Here is a 19,609-nt window from a genome sequence, read left to right as displayed (position 1 = left end):
AAAGTATATCTGCGGCAGTAGAAGTTGTCATCATTGCTAAGGGTGGGCCAACACCATATTGAATTCCAGCATTACCGATGGAGGGCGCCACGAACTTGTAAGTCATTTTCAGCCAGGTCCCCGAATACTCTTGATCACATAGTGTATCTCTTCGACTGTGCAGTGATTCTGAACTGATCGTTAGCTTATTTTCCTGACCTACGAGAAAAACAATCGACACACGACCTCTCGATGGAGTTATTTTGACATTGACACGGATTGTTGTAGGAGGAAGAAACTAAACCTATAGATTATGTTTGGGGTAGCGAGCGTTTCCTCAGTCGAAACTGACGTCCACTTACAAAAATATGTTTATGCGACCACCTATCACTCTACTAAGAAAATGACCAGATATACCGACACACGAATATGGTTGTCGATTTGGCTAGATGATGCTTTTGATTATTCATCACAGACCACATGTAGCGTAAACTGTACATTAGTATAACTCTGAGCATCGAAGATAGCCCGTGTTACCCATTTTTAGTTACGGACAGAGCAAGGAGGGTGAGATAGCTGGCTCCTACACTCACCTTTCGCTGCAGTTGTTGGCCGTTCAAAACTCGGTGTGATTCCTCTTGCATTTTCCTTTCCTTAAAAATCTGAGTGAGTTGCCAGGTAATATGTCTAAATGCATGTGAGGTTAGGGAAACAGTGGCAGGAGCGGCAGCATTCGCTAGGATTGACATATGGGATGTAGATACAATGCAGCACGTGACGGTTTCAGCATCTGCAACTCAAGGGACCTAAAGGCAGCTGTGGTTCCCCGTGCCAAACTGGCTCCACTGGATAACTGTTAGGCTTGCCAGAAACAAATTTTTTACCGATTAAGCTACCTTCTTTTCTATTCTCTTCACATTCACCTCAACTGATCTTGTTTCCTCTTTATGATCTCCGTCATATCGTTTGTAAATGACTTATTCTATTTGCTACTTAGCAATTTTTCACTAAGCATCATCAATAAAATTGCATCGAAGCAATGTATTTTATTTCTAGTCCTCTTACTTATATACATTTTTAACTGCGCGTTGCTAGTTCGAAGGTCACCTGAAGTTAGTCTTGCAAACATTTCAGTAAGAAAATGCAGGGTGGTAATTGTTGAACTATATGAAATAAAATCGTCAAACTTGTGAACGGTTTGTGTTATGAAGTTCAAACCGCACGGTTGGCCGCGGTGTGTGATTGGGAATAGTATGCACTGTTTGGTTTGTTTTAGCGACAAAGCCTTCTTTCATTTGGTTGGGTTCATTAGTTTGCAAAATTGGCGCATTTGGTGGACTGAGAATCCGCATCTCGCGATCGAGAACGGGTGAGTGTGCGGCGTGCAGTTTCCAGTCATGGAATAATCGGTGCGATTTTCTTTGATGGCTGGGTGACTACCGAACTATACGTGAAAGGTTTGGAAAATGATTTAATACCCATTATCCAAAATGACTATGATTTCGACAAGATGTGGTTCCTGCAAGACAAAGCTCGTCCGCATCGAAGTAGGAGAGCACTTTGGGGACAACATTCTGGCTCTGGAGTACCCAGAGGGGACTAGCATGAGCCGCTAATGGCCGTCATATTCTCCGGATCTGAACACATACGACCCCTTTTTGTGGGGCTATATTAAAGATAAGATGTGTAGTAATAACCCCAAAACCAAAACCTTTGCTGAGCTGAAAATAGCCATTCAAAAGGTCATAGACAGCATCGACGTTACGACACTTCAGCGGGTCGTGCAGAATTTAGCTATTCGTCTGGCCACATCATCACCACCAATGATGTCAGGCATATCGAACATAACATAAATCCGAATATCTGTATGGATATTTACATGTTGAATAAAGTGTGTGTACGCCCGGTTTGTAACCAATTTACGTTTTTTTTCCTTATAGTTCAATAATTGTCACCCTGTATATACAACACCTTACACTACCAAACCATCACATCTCAAACAACAATATCTGCTTGGTCTATGTTTTCTCTATTTGGTAAAGGGAATGACTTACTTGAAAAATGAGACATAAATGCTTACCACAAACGTTATAAGTTTACTATAAAACGCGACGTCGAAAAACAGCCTCTCGTGAACTATCGAGCGTTTCAGGATGTCCTTCGGATATAGGTTTTCATTCTTCGCATATTTGTCCGCTAAATAGGTCACTATTGCATGACTGAAACATGAAATACACAAAATCAGATACGATTGCTTGATAAAATAAGTCTTAAATATTATAAATGTTTCTAAGGTCCTGTTTTGTGTAACTGCAAATATTTTAGAATTTCGAGGATTTTTTTCTTTTTTTCAAATGATCCCTTGCCGTCTTTATGTACGTTTATAACAAGCAAATGATGCGAGGAGTAATTTCCTCTGCATATTTCAGTACTTTGGAGCGCATTTCATTTTGCTCTTATTTCCCACCAGTGGTTAAACCTTACAGATCCTTGAAAACCAAAAGTACTTTTTTTTTTAATGAACATTCACTCAAAAATTTATTTTGGCATCTCTCGTATTAGTTTTACCTATGATCATTTATGGCTGTGCTATAGAACCTGACAACGATTTTAATAAGGTTCACTACTCCTTCCTTTGTCTTCACTGTCTGCTGTGCGAAATCGTACTCCTATTACTTACTTACTAAATTATATACTGTGAGAGTAAATTTCTCTACGGAAACGTTGCAATATATTACTCACTCAACAGACTGAAAATAAATGCACCAACTGAAGGAAAATGTAAATTATTGAAAATAAAATCAATAATCAAAAGTGTGTAAATGTTGGATACTTTCAGTATTAATGTAGAATGAATTATGAGAGGTAAAGCAGTGCAAAGTATTGTACGAAAGACCGAACAGAAAAGTAACACATTATATAAGATTTTAACCTTACTCTCTATAAGGCAAGTGTGCGATGCAGGCTTTCGTCCTATCGATTCTCCTCCAGAGATCGTACCCTTTCGGTGCTCGTGATGTAGTCGTAAGGTTGCGAGCACGAGAGAGGATCGGCCGAACGAACGTGCGGCTACCTTGGCGGCGAATACTGTCGAGATGAAGACGTCCATTCGGGTCGGCGCTGCCTGTATTGAGCGCGTTTTGGATGGACTGTGTAGCGAAGAAGTTTGGTGGTCGTTAGCCGATGCATAATGCTGAAGTTCCTGACTCGTGACCTACCTTTCCGATGCTGCTGGACAAGGACTTCAACTGACGTAACAAGATGATATCATTGTATTCACGTCATTGGTGAGGCATTGTCTCCCCTTCGTGTAGCAAGTGTGATAAACCTAATACAGGTTGCTGGTTGATTTTTCAGTCACGGAACCCTGTGTACAATTTCTCTTGTGGTTCGCCTCTACGAAACATCTGATTGTAGTAATTTGTGTTAGCGTCAGATGGCGTCGATAATCTGGTTTATCATTTAAATCTTGGGGCTCACTGTGTATTATTTCTTAATCTTAGTGTTTAGTCTGTTTGAGAAAGCACGGTGTATCACTGAGCAGATCGATGCACCAACGTACGGTCTTTGCACCAGATCTTTCTGTGCTCATGAATGTTTGGGTCCATCAAGGACGTGTAAGTATTGTAAGGCTAATATATCATTTTATGCCTTTCCTTGACGTGATCTTATGTTAGTGTGATTTGAATTGCTGGTTTTAAATACCTCGGGTTTGAGTGTGATTCGATTACTGTTTGCAGGCAGTGACAATTTGTTTAACGTGTTTTGGTGCTAGTTTGATGTTTTTATTGTTCTAAGTGCACTGGCTTGGGTTCATTAGGGTAGGACTATTTATTTAAGGAGTTTAAGTTGTAGCGTATTCGTTATTGTAGTGTGACGCGCAATTTATTGGATAACAATTTCTTACGATTTGTTGTATTTCTGAGCCAGTGTTGTGAGTTTGACTTACGCCTTCGGGCCCTTGTGCGTCTTTCTTATTTAGTGGACTTCAACGTTCCGTTTATGCTCCAGGTACACTCAGTACCAGTTACCTGTTTTAAAGTTAGTACAGTTTGAGGGAGTGTATGTGAGACAGTGTCGGTCTGAGACTTGTATAGCTCGAAGTATTGGGCCGGCCGACAAGTGTGTCATTTAATGCCTGTTGGTCGATTTTGTCACTGTTCAGTTTTTCTTCGAGACACTTAACATCGAAAGCATTTTATTGTAATCGCATTACTATAATTTCAAAAATCTGTATAGACGTCAATTGCCTTCTGCCGTTTTATCTATAATGATTGATCCTATCATTCTACTGTTATTCATGGTTCAATAATCCCGTGAAGGTTGCATTAGTGTCAATCGGCTACTGTGGTCTCATATGTAACTAGTAATCACTGTAACGATACACTTTCAGAGAACTGTTATTTAATCCTAGTTCCTTCCCTTTACTGACTGTATCTGTATCACAATTAATGTCTAAATGGCAAACTTATTTAGATATCTGGTAATCATTCATTTGGCAAAATCTTTGAATTAATTGTTTACAGGAATAAAACTTTGTCTCAATAAAAGGTGAATGAAGTTCTGCCTCCCCCCCCCCTCCAAAGTTTAATCCTTCAACTTAGTCCTTTAGGGAGTTTTATTAGGCACCTATATATCTCTTTATCAGCAATATTTATTTTATAACCAGATAAATGGTTTTTAAAATTTTTTACCACGTGTACAGTGGCAATGCTACTCAACACAAACAAAATAACCATGGATAAAAGATCTTTCAAGCTTCATATACTTACTACAGTTTTCAAGAAAATATTAGGAGACTGTAGCTATCAAAATTTATACTAGCTTCATACATCAAACGTACTAACACATTCTGAAATAGGTCCAGGTAACTAATGCACTCATCACAAATAGAAAATGCCGCTTACGATACGTAATTACAATAACGCTGATAGGAGAACTTAACTAATGTCAAATACTAGCACAAGTCACATCATCCACATATGAATTCGTTACTAATATTAAAAATCAATTCAACAAAAAGTACAATTAAACGAGTTATGCTTTATAACCAATCCAATATGGGATTAATAAGATGTAAGTGAACATACCTCTCAGACAAAAAGAATCCGCCATCGTTGATGGTTGGAATCTGGTGCATTGGGTTCATCTGCAAATGAAACCAAAATGAGAATGAGCATTTAGGTAGAAAGTACTGAGGGCTAGAATTAATAGTAATTATTAGAGAGGAACAATAATTATTAGAGAGAAACACAATTAGTAAGGCACTACACACCGTAAGTTTTCTCAGAATCTTACACAGCATCTTCATGTGCCACTGGAAATGACTGTCAAGTGAATCAGACCACAGCATACGCTGTGAATTATTCTGCTTTGTGTGCCTTTTCACACGCCTGTGTTATGTTTGAGCTAGGATTAAGAATAATGAAGTGTGTATGAAAACGAGCAACTCTTCTGCTCCCGATGATAACTGCTTGTTAAAGTACGGACTGATACTTCAGCCTTTACGGCAGAATAACAGAAGTCGTTCCGGTATTAAGGACCAAGTGCCAGTCAACAGCGCTACGTGTGAGTCATGTCCTTCAACTCGTCACATCATCATACCATATTCAGGTACACTGTCTGTTAGTAAAGGTATGGATCGACATTTCTTATAAAATTAAGAAACGTAATCGATGTCTAATTACTATTTCGCGCAAAGGCTCAAATACGAGGCTAATTTTGGAAAATTCGTGTACTGTTGTGAAACAGATTTTTCAGGCTGTTTATATTGTTGTAATTGCTGGTCTTCAGTCCCAAAAATGGCTCGATGCAGCTCTCCATGCTGTTCAAGTCTCGTCAACCCCGTATAACTGTTGCAACCTTCTTGAACCCCCTTGTCGTATTCATGTCTTGATCTTACTCTACGATCTACCCCCAACCCCACCATCCACCCACCCACCCACACCCACACACACACACACACACACACACACATACACACACACACAAACAAACGAACAAACAAACACACTTTTCTCTACTAACATATCCATACGATTCCTTTATGCCTCAAGATGTCTGCTATCAATCTACCGCTTCTTTTAGGTAAGATGTGCCATAATTTTTTTCCATAATTCGATTCAGAACTTCCTTATTGGTAAAACTATCTAACGAGCTAATGGTTAACTTTCTTCCGTACCACGAAATTACAGAAGTTTCTATGCCCTTCTTGCCTGAACTGTTTATATTCCAAAAGTTGCGCAAAACTTGGAGGAAGTTATGTAGTAGTCGAACTAAAACAACTTCGGAAGACGAACTGGGGGTCTTAGAAGTAATCCTGAGTAGTAGAAGTTTTGCAATGGCAGGAATAACAATAAGCAATGCACGCGCCGTAACATGTATTGTTGTTAGCATTCTCTGCATATTAATAGAAAAAATGAGAAACATAATACACATCATCTGGAGCCATTAATAAAAAAAATTAGTTTGCTCACTATATTAGCTGATAATTATACATATTCGGTTTTGCACAACGCTGATCAGCCATAACATTATGACCACTGACCTACTATCGATATTAACCCGCCCAGGCGATTGCAGCGTCACCTGGAGAGGAATGGCTGCTAGTCAGACACAAGCACGGGGCACGTAGTATCAGTGTATGTTCTCTCCGTGTGGGGAAGGCGTGCAATCTGTCGGAGATTGACAGAGGGCAGATTGTGATGTCGCGGAAGTTCGGCATGAGCATTTTGGGAGCTGCACGACTTGTCGGTTGGTCGAACAGTGTGCTGCGATGAGTGTCTTCAACATGTGGCGAAACCAAGGTGAAACCACGTCCAGAGGCCGTGGGGTTGGGCGGCCACCCCACATTACAAATGTTACACGTCATAGGCTGCGCAGACTGGTAAAACGGGGTAGGCGGCATACTGTGGCGGAACCAACATCAGACTTTAATAGTGGGTGTAGTAACGGTGTCTCTGAACATACAGTGCACCGAATACTCCTAATGATCAACCTCCGCAGCCGACGACCCGTGCATGTGCCAGTGTTAACACCATGACATCGACCCGTGACCATTTGCACTGGGCGTTGCCGCAGTGGCAGAGAGTTGCATGGACTGATGGTTTCCGATATCTTCTTCAACATGCCGGTGGGAGGGCGGGAATCCCTCATCTTCCAGGGGAGCACCTGTACTGCGGGGTGGAAACAAACGGCAGCGGCTCCAGTATGCTCTTGGGAGCATACCCGTGGGCATTCATGACTCCAATGGAGCTCGTGAAAGGCACCGTGACAGCCAGGGTGTATGGTACACTGGTTGCAGACCATGTACACTCCTTCATGACGACGATCACGTTTCACGACGGCAGTGGCATTTTTCAACAAGATAATGCGCCATGTCACAAGGCCAGGAGTGTCACGGGTTGATTCGAGGAGCTCAATGTTGAGTTCTGATGACATTTTTGTGTTTAAAAATATGTGTGTGTACAAATTGTTCCTGCTGATGAAAATCTGACAATTTAAGAAATGGTCACGCTTAGGAACAATGTAAGAAATAGGTGTCACGTAAAACCCAGTATGCTTTTGTTTGGAACGAAAGTGGCTATGGGGAGTGGAAAAAGTGACAAGGGTGAATTTGCGCGCTGCCTAGGACAAGCGCGGGAAGTAAGCCACTCAGTCTGTTGGAAGCAGGGACTGACGCAACACCTATGTGGAGTAGCAGAAGCTTTGCTTGCAAATTTGCACATAAATGCCTCGGATGAAGACTGCAAACGGCTTACCGCATAGCTGCGAGTTGTTTGGCTACTGTATGTAAAATTGAACGCCGCCAAGAAGAGAAATTAAGCCGATACAGCGAGATGAAAAAATGGTTCAAATGGTTCTGAACACAATGGGACTTAACATCTGAGGTCATCAGTCCCCTAGAACTTAGAACTACTTAAACCTACCTAACCTAAGGACATCACACACATCTATGCCCGAGGCGGGATTCGAACCTGCCACCGCAGTGGTCGCGCGGTTCAGACTGAAGCGCCTAGAACCGCTCGGTCACTGCATCTGACACAGCGAGATGATTGCAGGACTTACTGTGGTAGTGTAGCTGTCATAATTGTTCGCCACATCCAAGCCTACAGCCACCAGATAAGATTATTTCGTATATTTACTTTTGTACAGAGTGAACCATTGATTTAAACTGGGTTTTAATAATGGTTCATAAACTTTAAAGAAACTGGTTCACCCTCTTATTTCATCCTAATCATACACATAGGGTTCCTTTCTGGTATTTGATTAATCCGAGTATCCTATTTTACAGACTTTCGGTGCCAATTCTATATAAAGAGGCACCATTTAAATTGTTTTTTTATGTTTTATTAACAACTGCAAAGTGTTATAGTAAAAGTTTGCTTACATAATGTTCAAACAGAGTGTAACCAAGTAACTAGAATCTGATAAATGACTATACAGAGTTGGTTCAAAGAATAGTAGCTGTTGAAAATAAATCCCAATAAGAAAGAGGTTTTCGTGAAACCCTCAATATAAAAAGTGTGCACTTTAGTATCTACGTATTTTAGTATTTAAGTTTGTTGATTACGGAAAGTGTATTTCTGAATGTTCAAATTTTCTGAACGGCCAAATTTTTTTAGCTTCCTTGAAGCTGTCTACTGGACTTTTTCTCTTTTAAAAACTTAATGTTTAAGGGTGTAGCCCAACATTGTTTAAGTGGAGTAATACTTTTGAAGAAGCAACTTAAACAGTAGCAGGAAAGGAAGAAAAATTCATACTTTTGCTTTTCCAATATATCACTGTCTCATTGCCTCGATAGGCTGGCGACTATTAGTACATGTTTTAAACCAAGAAATCAACTGAGTTGTCCTAGCTTCAACATCATATCATTTATACTGCATTTCTATCTAACCGCTGGGTAAGATCTTCGAAAAGAAGTTAATATTCTGATTTACTTAGCCATTAGACACAACACACGGTCAAATCCTGTAAAAAGGGTAACTCTGTCGATTAGCTTTTACTATTAACAGGACTATTCTCCCATAGTGTACATTATTTGGAAATTAAACTAAATTTTAGTAAGAGGGTTATACGTGGCTTTTCCCGTAACAGGACTATTTGTTCCATTCAGGTATAGTATATGTGACAACACCGAGACAGGGTTTTCTGTTATTTAGGTAAAGATATACTAAATTACAATAGTGGTTGTAGGGTTATATATGGCGTCTGGTGACAGGACCTTTTACAGCAGTCAGGAGTCCATTAAGTAGTTAAGCACAGTTATACATTTTACAGATAGGTAGGATTCGCTTGGAAGACGTATAAACGTCTCATAAGGGACACGAATTTGTTAAAATAGTTAAGAGAAAGTTATAGCAGTATAACTAATTATACATTTGATTTAAGCAATTATTAAAAATGGACAAAGATAAGTACGAGTATATGCAGTATAGAGAAGTAAAGCAGGAGGATAAGAGTGATGACACTTCTATCAACCGTGAACGGGCGCAGGACAGAGAGGAATCGATTTCATTGATGAAAAAGGAGGAAGAAAATACTGATTTGGGGAATGAGACTTCTGTGCTGTTAATGCCATCTCAGATTAAGATGGAAGTAGATTCAGAGGAGGAAGACAAGAGGGTAAACAATGATGAAACACAATGAACAACAACCGATTGATTTGTATGTATTACTGCACAGTTTGCATACACAGCTGTTAGCACCAAACAGGAACACTTCAGTTCTAAGCAAACAAATGCAAGCACAAAATAAAAAACTTGAAAGTCGGAATAAAATTAGTAAGGGACGGGTTAAGGTTACTAAAAGGCTATCTGAAGAAATGGAATGACTGTCTAAAAACACTGCCAGCGTAAAGGTAAACCTCAAGAAACAGAGTGAACAAATGGAAAGGAATAACCAAAAGTTAGAAAAAGTTAATAATAAAATAGGCTTTCTGACTAAGGAACTTAGTAACATAACAAAGATGTGAAAGATTTAGGTGAAACTGTTGGTAATATACACGCAGAAATTTTGAGCATTAATGACAGATTTGAAACTGAAGTAGAGAAAATACAGGAACAGGTCGAGCCTATGGTAGAGTTAAAGGTTGAGGAAAAATTTTCCCATATTAAGACAGCAATAGCGAAAGCAAATGAACAGATTTCTCACCTGAGGATGACTGTTTAGGAGACTGAGAAAAACCTAGAAATGAAAGTAGAGCATTGCGAAGAGAAGTGTTGCAATAATACAAGATAAAGTTAGTGACCTATAAAGAGAGATTTCGAGTAATGGCCCTTAGGTGGTAGACAGAACTCCAATTTACAAGGTACTAGAGGGCTAATAAAAATTTGACTTTTACTGAAAACATAGTGGATTATCCCCTGTGGACTTTATTGAGAACGGCGAAGGGCTATTTCCTGAAAATATCACAGGTCAGGAAAAAGTAAATATAGTAATTATTTGTTTAGCTGGAGATGCTAAACGATGGGGAATTAAGTACTGAAGCAATGACCTTCAGTGAATTTAGACAGAAGTTCTTGGACGAATATTGGTCCGTGCAGATAGAAAAAGCCTCTGGCGTGAGTTTATAATGATGAGAATGTTCGAAGGTAAAGGCTGAATTAACATGAAAGAATTTTGTGACTCATAGTATAGAAGACTGGCTCATTTGTGGAATCGAAGGAGTGATTTTTGAAATCATATGGGAACTCCGGAAAAAATTAGCAGAAGACTCCAAAAGATATGTGGGCAGTAACCACCGTACTTTTTCTGCATCTTTAGATTAAATGATTGACCAAGACCACTGGCGGGAAGACAACTTCGGTCAGAATAATAACCTCTTGGATGAAAGAAAGGATAGGAATAACAGCAATGATGAGCAGAATCATAATCAGTATCGTGTTAATACTGTTCAGAGAGGAAGAGGCATAGGAAGATTGTCCTCCAAACATTTCGGAAGAGGACATAGGCCGCAAAATAGCTTCCATAGAGAGGAGTTGAACTAAATAACTCGAACGTTGAAGGTCGGATTGATGAGGGAATAAGGTAGAGGATGCCCAAACGCAAGAACTATTCTCGACATGGACAGAGAAGCTTTGATTCGTTGCAGTACGGTGCAGATGAGATGCTGGACACTAGGCCTGCCGTGACAGATGGTACTGCAGGTGAATCACAGTTGGCTAGTAACGGACGTATTTCGTAATTTAACAAGCCACTGCAGCAGAACGCTGTAGCGAAAACTATTTCTATAGCAGACGAAGAGTAACATCACAGGGCAATCAGCTGAGACTGCAAGTAAGCCAGTAGATGTGGCATCGCCTGCTGTAACCAATTCAGGTATACAGGTGAGTAATCTATATGACGGTATAAAGCAATGTAATGAAAAGGAAGATAGCGGTACTACAACCGTAAAGGAGGTAAAGCAGAAATGTTTATTGTCTGGAACCACGCAGAGTACGCGATCTGCCAATACAATTAAATCAAGAAGCACTATGCAGAGGGCGCGTGACGCTAATGCTAGGGAAAATGAAGAGGTCGTAAGCAGACGTGAAGTAAGAGATGCAGATTTACACGTTGCTGAAGAATCATTCTGTGACAACGAATCTGCGGGTAACGTTTCTGTCATTTATAAGTCTCGTTTGAAGGAAAACGAATTTGTGTGATGGATAGAAATCCAAAAAGATTATAATGTTTATTAAGTGTAATCTGATGACGGCAGGGAAGATGAGGAAGACAGTTCTAATGAAGACGAACTTCCAACAGAAGAAAACCGCCTGCCTGCTACAAAAGATAAACAACAGGAACTCGTCACTATAGAACAAATGCAGAAATGCGTGAATTACGAGACAAGTGACGATCTAGAGTTCTGAAACAAATTGAGAAAGGCTTCATGTTAGAAGCTGACAGTGATAGCGAAGATGCCAACTTAAATGAAAATTAAGAAATCAATCAGTCTAGTGATTCAGTATCGGAGGAAAAGAAGGTTACTGAAAAACTATGTCTGATACAAACGAGAATATCAGAGAATGAGAATATTTCGTGGAAAAGTTGCTGAAACTGGACACTAAACAGGAAAAAGAAATTAGTCAAGAGAAAATAAAATCTGTGAATGACGAGGCCTGAGAAGCAGTAAAATCAACACAGGATCCGGAAGATATAACGGATCCTAAAAAAAAGAAACCACAAGAGGAAATGATTAGTAAACGGCAACAACTAAGCATCGCGATGGACTTTGCGATCGAAAAGAAGAAAGAACCACCCGGCTTAGAAAGTAAAGAAGTGAATACCATTTCATGACAAGAAGTAATGGTAGACAAAGACATGTTGTACGTGAAAGGAGCAGAAAACCAAATTGCTGATGCACTGTCAAGGCTACCTGAAGGTAATGAGCAAATCGATTTAGAAAACAATGAGAATGGAACTTTTAAAAAGTTATACTTCAAAGATGTAGTTGGTAGTGCAAGAATAGCCAATATATATAATAATGTTAAGAGATTCCAAAACGAAGATGAAGTGTGGAAATAACTGAAGGTCAAATTTGACAGTAATGATTGTCCACAGATAAACAAATTTTACAAAATATTTAAAGGAGTACTGTTTATTCGAAAAGGGAAAAATAGTGAAGAATGGAAAGCCTGTTGGCAATCACAGGTTGAAATAGAATTAACTGATTACTTTCATTTGGCGTATGGATATTGTGGGGCAAGAAAGTGCCATGAGAAATTGCAAGTATTGTCAAAATTGGGAGTAATCAATTGCAAAAGGTCACAGAATGTTTAAAGTCATGCGATGTTTGTCAGAGGGCTAAAGTGGCCAACAATACTAACAGAGGTGCTATGCAGACTCTCAATGTTCTAGATAACTTAGAGCTACTGTCTGTGGACCGTTATGGGCATGTGCCTAAAACTGCTGGGAATTTTACCTACACTCTAGTTATTTTAGATGTATTTTCAAAGTTTATTAAGCAGTATCCAACCAGAAAGCCACGGCTACAGCGGTTTTCCGTAAAATATCGGAATACTTTAACGAAATTGGAATACCAAGGAGAGAACTATCTGACAATGATCCGCAGTTTTTCGCAAAAATATGGTTGGAGGAAATGGAGCAAAAAGGAATAGAAGTAACACACATTTCACCCTGCCATCCATCTAGTAATCCCATAGCACGCTATATCTGAGAATTAGGACGGCTATGCAGGACATACTGTCACCAAAACCATAATGCTTGGGGCAAATTTTTTCCAAAATTTTAAGTAGTCATGAATTCATTACAACATGAAACTACTGGTTTCACACCTGCAGAAACTATGTTAGGCCATAAAACTAAAAGTCTGATAGAAGAAGTGTTAGAATACCCACCCAGTAAAGAAATGGATTTCGTAAAGAAAAAGGAAATGGTGAGAGAACTAAATAGACGAAAAGCAGAAGCACGAGCCAAATGGCACGATGAAAAGTTAATATTTTCCAAATTTAACATTGTTGAACTGGTACTTGTTAAACCTGTATTATGCATAAATTTTATTGGAACCATATCAATATCTGTCCAGTTTCAGATTCTGAGATACTTTTGTATAAATGTGCAATGATGGAAAATTGAAACAAGTGTGTTACTTACAGGACAGTTAAGTGAAATAATGCAGCCTTAGAGGCACAACAAACCCAAGGCTTTTGACGAAAAAGGACTGCTAAAAATTATGTCAAAATAAAAGGGGCAGCCTACAAGGAAGAATGCACACAGTGTTCTTAAAGAAAATGTAAAATGGACTGCTTTTGATAACGTAAAGAGGCAGCGAAAAGAAAAGAGTATGCTATTGGTTCAGAGGAGCCAAGAAGGACTGCCGTGCTACGGTCGCAGGTTCGAATCCTGCCTCGGGCATGGATGTGTGTGATGTCCTTAGGTTAGTTAGGTTTAAGTAGTTCTAAGTTCTAGGGGACTGATGACCACATATGTTAAGTCTCATAGTGCTCAGAACCATTTGAACCATTTTTGAAGGACTGCCGTAATACCCACACTTGGGGCAGCAACTTTTTCTATTAAAGTGTAGTAATTTAGTATTATTAATGTTAAAAAGTTTATGTTTAATTAGTATTTTTATGATATAGCTCGCAACAGACTTAAGTATATGGTGTTTGTTCAGGAGGACAATGCTGTAATGTAACCTATTGTTTTTGGGTATTTCAATCAGGCTTACCTGTATCGACACATAATTGATACAGAGGCATATAATGGGTGTGGCAGAACCGACAAAGCTGTTTTAAGGAGCAATAAAAAGTAAATCTGGACGTATAGAGAAAAAATGTTTTTATTTTCTAAATTTGTACAATATACCATTTTACATTCATTTAGTTTTGAAAATAACGTCCTCAATATGGCGGCCGTTGGCATCAAAACATTGATGTAGACGATCCCTGAAGTTTCCAGCAGCTCTTGCACACATATCGCGGGACATGGGATTCACTTCGTAAATAATCCGTTCTTTTAACTCTAAAAGGGTGTGAGGGCGGCTTTTGAAAACCTTTTCCTTCAGCTATCCCCAAAGAAAGTAGTCCCAAATGCTCAAATCTGGTGACCGCGAAGTTCACCCGACATCACCCCTCAAAGAGATGCGGCGTTCCTGGAAGACTTCTCTCAAAGCATCAAGTGAATTTCGAACTGTGTGAGCAGTAGCTCCATCTTGTTGGAACCACAAGTCCCCCAATCCATGTTCAACAATTTCGTCCATTCTGGGTTGCAGAAAATTTTGCAACATTGAAGCATAACGTGTGGAATTCACTGTCATGGTCACTCATTCCTCCTCAAAAAAGTAAGGGCCTACCACGCCAAATTGTGATTGGCACACCATACTGTCACTATAGGAGAATGATGCGGTCTTTCACGAATAATTCGGGGGCTGTGATTCTTGAGTTTCTCCCATCGTATTTGATAATCAAAATATCCACGGGTGTACTGCCGGTCTACAGTGTCCAACGGGCACAATATTTCGGCGATCATATATGTCGCCATCATCAGGTAAACTGACGGACTGAGCTCCTGTGAACGGGCCGGCACGGAGATCCGTACGCTATGGTTACTCAGAGAGAACTGGCTTCGGTCGCGGCGGCGGCCGATTAAAATACCCTCCGCCCGCGGCGCGCTCCTTCCGCCGTCCGCGCCCAGCGCCACGGCCGCGCGGTGGAACAGATTGCGACGGCGTCTGAGATGACGTCGGTGTGATGGTGAGTTTTGGCGTCGTTTCCTTGTTTACGAGGGTACCCCTGCGAGTCACTAGAACTGATTAGTCAGAAGTTTTATTAGAAGACCACTGAACTATTTAGGCATGTCTTGACTTCCACATATTTTCTTTTTAATGGAGAACAAACGGAGGGAGTCGCCATGGTTAGCCCACTCTCACCGGTGGTAGCGAATTTGTACATGGAGAACTTCGAGGAGAAAGCCTTGTCGTCATCCGAATGGAAACCTGATTGCTTTTTCCGTTACGTGGACGACACGTTCGTCATCTAGCCACATGGTACGGATAAACTCCTTGACTTCCTTACACATCTAAACTCCATACACCCCAACATCAAATTCACTATGGAGACTGAAACGGAGGGTAAATTACCTTTCCTTGACGTCTTGGTCAAGGGAAGGGCTGACGGCACCCTAGGTCATGGGGTGTATCGGAAGACAACGCACACTTGCACGCAGACAGCTGCCACCACCCTTCACAGAGGAATGGGGTACTTAAAACACTAGTACATAGGGCGCGAACTGTCTCTAACGCAGAGAGTCTACCCCAGGAACTGGAACATCTGAGAACTGTATTTCGAAAAAATGGGTACTCAGAGTGGCAGATTCAACGTGCTCTCCATCCAACCACTACAGCACAACCTGTGGAGATGGATGAAATCACGAGGCAGGAGGTAGGTACTGCGTTTATTCCATATACAGGCGCACCCTCGGGGAAAATCGCCCGCATTTTGAAGAAACACCGGGTCGGAACTGTGTTTTGTCCTCCGAATAAAACTCGTGCACTGGTGGGAAGCGCCAAAGATGACCTCGGTTTGAGGAAGGCCGGCGTGTACCAGATTCCGTGTCAATGTGGCAAGTCGTATATTGGTCAGACGATGCGTACCGTCGAGGATCGATGCCGTGAACACCAGAGGCACACTCGACTGATTTATCCGAGCAAGTCGGCGGTCGCTAAACATTGTTTGTCGGAAAATCACGCTATGGAGTATGAACGCACGAGGATTCTGGTACAGACGTCGATATACAGGGGCAGCGTTGTTAGAGAGGCCATCGAAATTCGCACCAATGACGACCTCATAAACCATGACTGTGGCTATAATCTTAGCAGGGCTAGTTGTGACGACCACGGTGGACAGAGCCATCACACCGACGTCATCTCAGACGCCGTCGCAATCTGTTCCACCGCGCGACCGTGGCGCGGGGCGCGGACGGCGGAAGGAGCGCGCCGCGGGCGGAGGGTATTTAAATCGGTCGCCGCCGCGACCGAACCCAGTTCCCTCTGAGCAGCCATAGCGTACGAATCTCCGTGCCGGCACGTTCACAGGAGCTCAGTCCGTCAGTTTATACCTGATGATGGCGACATGCATGATCGCCGAAATATTGTGCCCATTGGACACTGTAGACCGGCAGTACACCCGTGGATATTTTGATAATTCGGGGGTTATTTTCAGCCCAGTAGTGAAAGTTTTGCTTATTCACGTACCCACTAAGATGAAAATGTGCCTCGTCACTATTGAAGAAAGCTGCATTCGGAGGGATCTGAGCAAGCATTTGCTCAACAGATTTTGACGGTTGACGTAGTCTGCTGGGCGTAATTCTTGAGCAATCATTATTTTTAAAGGATGGGACTTCGAAACGCATTGCAGAATCCTTCTCAAACTGCGGTCTGAAATCCCCAATGCAACAGAATGCCGTCGAGCAGAACGTTGCAGCGATTGTTGAACTGCTGTTCTCACCCGCTGCACATTTTCTGGCGTTCTGATGAATCTGCGTCGTCCATGTGCATCTATTCTTAGTGTGCTGCCAGTTGACTCCAACTGCCGAACCCAAGACCGAACTGTGTTTGCACTAGGAAGGGCGTTGTTGCGTGGAATGTTGAACTGACGTCGAAAAGCTCGTTGTGTAGAAATCACAGATCTTTTATTTTCATAATAACTTCCAATGGCAAAACTACGATGTGCATATTTGTTGTAAAATTTTCGCGTATTGGTATTATATTTTCTGAAGATGCAAAGCAAATTGTGCTGTACTGGACTTCTAAGTCTTTGCATTGTATGTGAGCAATGTATGTAAAATACGATGTAAATCGTTTATTACGTTAAATAATTTTGTGATTGTTCATGAAGATGTAAATTTGACGATTTAAGAAATGGTCACGCTTAGGAACAATGTAAGAAATAGTTGTTATGCAAAAGCCAGTATGCTTTTGTTTGAAACGAAAGTGGCTCTGGGTAGTGGAAAAGCTGGCAAGGGCGAATTGGCGCGCTAGCCAGAGCAAGCGCGGGAAGTAAGTCGCACAATCTGTAGGCAGCAGTGATTGAGGCAACACCTTTGTGGAGCAGGAGAAGTTTTGACCGCAAATATGCACAAAAATGCCTCGGATGAAGACTGAAAATGGCTCACGGCACAGTTGCGAGTTGTTTGGCTACTGTATGTAAAACGACGCTAAGAAGAGAAACCAAGCCCATACAGCAAGATGATTGCAGGCTGTACTGTGGGTAGTATAGCGCTCATAGTTGTTCGCCACACCCAAGCCTACAGCCACCAGATAAGATTCTTTTTGTATTTTTACTTTTAACAGTATGAACCATTAATTTAAACTGTGTTTTAACAATCATTCTTGAACATTAATGAAACTGGTTCTCCTTGTTATTTCATTCTAATCGTACACCTATATAGGGTTCCTTCCTGGTATTTGATAAATCCGAGTATCCTATTTTACAGACTTATAAAGTGCCAAGTTCATATAAAGAGGCTTCATTTAAATTGGTGATTTGTGTTTTATTAACTACTGCAAAGTGTTATAGTAAAGGTTTGCTCATATAAAATTCAAGCAGAGTGTAACCAATTTACTAGAATCTGTTAAATGACTATACATAGTTCAAAGAATAGTAGCTGTTGAAAGTTAATTCCAATGAGAAAGGGGTTTTCGTGAGGTGAAATATTTACTATAAAAAGTGTGCACTTTAGTATCTGCGTATTTTAGTATTTAAATTTTTTGATTATGGAAACTTCTTTTCTAAAGGTCCACCCTGGCCAAATTTATTTAGCTTCCTTGAAGTTATCTACTGGACTTTTTCTCTTTTAAAAACGTAATCTATAAGGGTCTAGGCCAACATTATTTAAGTGGAGTAATATTTATTTGCAGAAGACACTTAAACAGTTTCAAGAAAGTAAGAAAAATTAATATTTCTGCTTTTCCAATACTTCACTGTTTCATTGACTGGGTAGGCTAGCGACCATTAGTACATGTATTAAACCACTAAATGAGCTTGGAACTGAGTTGTCCTAGCTTCTGTATAATATTATTCATATTGCATTTCGGTCTAACCACTGGGTAAGATCTTGGGAAAAGAAGTGAGTAATCTGATTTACTTATCCATTAGACACAACATACGGTCAAATCCTGTAAAAAGGGTAACTCTATTGACGAGCTTTTCCTATTAATAGGACTACTTTCCCATAGAGTACTTTATTTGGAAACTAAACTAAATTTAATAAGACGGTTACAAGTGGCTTTTTCCGTAACAGGACTATTTTTTCATGGCAAAACAGAGACTGGGTTTTCTGTTATTTAGGTAAAACCATACTAAATTACAGTAGTAGTGGTAGGGTTATAGCCGCTGTTATTCGTGCCAGAAGTGGATATACCCGCTGTCAGGTAGGTGGTCATAATGTTCTGTCTGATCAGTGTACGTTCGTTGGAAAACAAAGCTCAGACGTAAATATTTTGGTCTCTGTTTTTCCACGTGCTATTAGGTGGCGGAACGTTGAAGCAGTAACCTGAAATGGTTCAACGAGCCTTATGTCATTCACTTAAATGTGAATTGCACAGTAATGATGAAGATGTGGACAGAGAGTATAGGTCAACCAACCATGGTTAAGGTTACAGGTGCCTGCTTTGCGTCAAAATTTATGGCATTATAACACTCCACGGACAATAGGATGATTTTGTGACCTCTTAGATCGATTCATTTCAATTCCTATTGATGAAAATCTGATCCTCAAATGAGATGTTCGGACCCCAGATCCATCTCCTTGTTTGTGGCTGCGGTTGAGCGGTCGTGGGTGCCACCAATTTTTCGATTGTGTTGAAGACCCTTCGCAACTTGTGAGTTGTACAACTATGTCGCTGCAGTGTCCCGCTGCTGTGACTTTGAACGGTAGCCATTACTGCCGCACGTTATTGCAGTGTATTTTGATTAAACTGCGATACGTTTCACTTTGTTATTAGAACGTATTAGAGAACAAAGCACGCTAGTACGTAAAAGGGACTGTAATATCATTCTCTTTGCTGAAAGAGGAAGAAATGATGATAAAGTTATGGTTATGCTATCTAGATATAGATGTTATAGCATGTATCAAAATTTTCAATAGATTTATCTTTGTAAGCACATTTCTGATATCCTTACACGTG

General features: G+C 40.5%; 1 protein-coding gene across 1 annotated transcript in view; it reads right to left on the bottom strand.

The window, feature by feature from the left end:
- The window catches only part of LOC126457028 (glutathione S-transferase 1-like), a 50,429-nt gene that overhangs the window by 6,952 nt on the left and 23,868 nt on the right, over positions 1–19,609 (bottom strand). Inside the window, exons 3-4 of the mRNA XM_050093005.1 lie at positions 5,070–5,128; positions 2,060–2,198 (exon numbers count right to left, since the gene is read on the bottom strand). Of these exons, the coding sequence (XP_049948962.1) occupies positions 2,060–2,198; positions 5,070–5,128 (198 nt within the window). The remainder of the gene's footprint in view (positions 1–2,059; positions 2,199–5,069; positions 5,129–19,609) is intronic.

Source organism: Schistocerca serialis, chromosome 2, assembly GCF_023864345.2.
Source record: "Schistocerca serialis cubense isolate TAMUIC-IGC-003099 chromosome 2, iqSchSeri2.2, whole genome shotgun sequence".
NCBI classification, from domain to species: Eukaryota; Metazoa; Arthropoda; class Insecta; order Orthoptera; family Acrididae; genus Schistocerca; species Schistocerca serialis.
The sequence above is the reverse complement of the archived record's forward strand: the minus strand, read 5'-3'. Positions and strand labels throughout refer to the sequence as shown.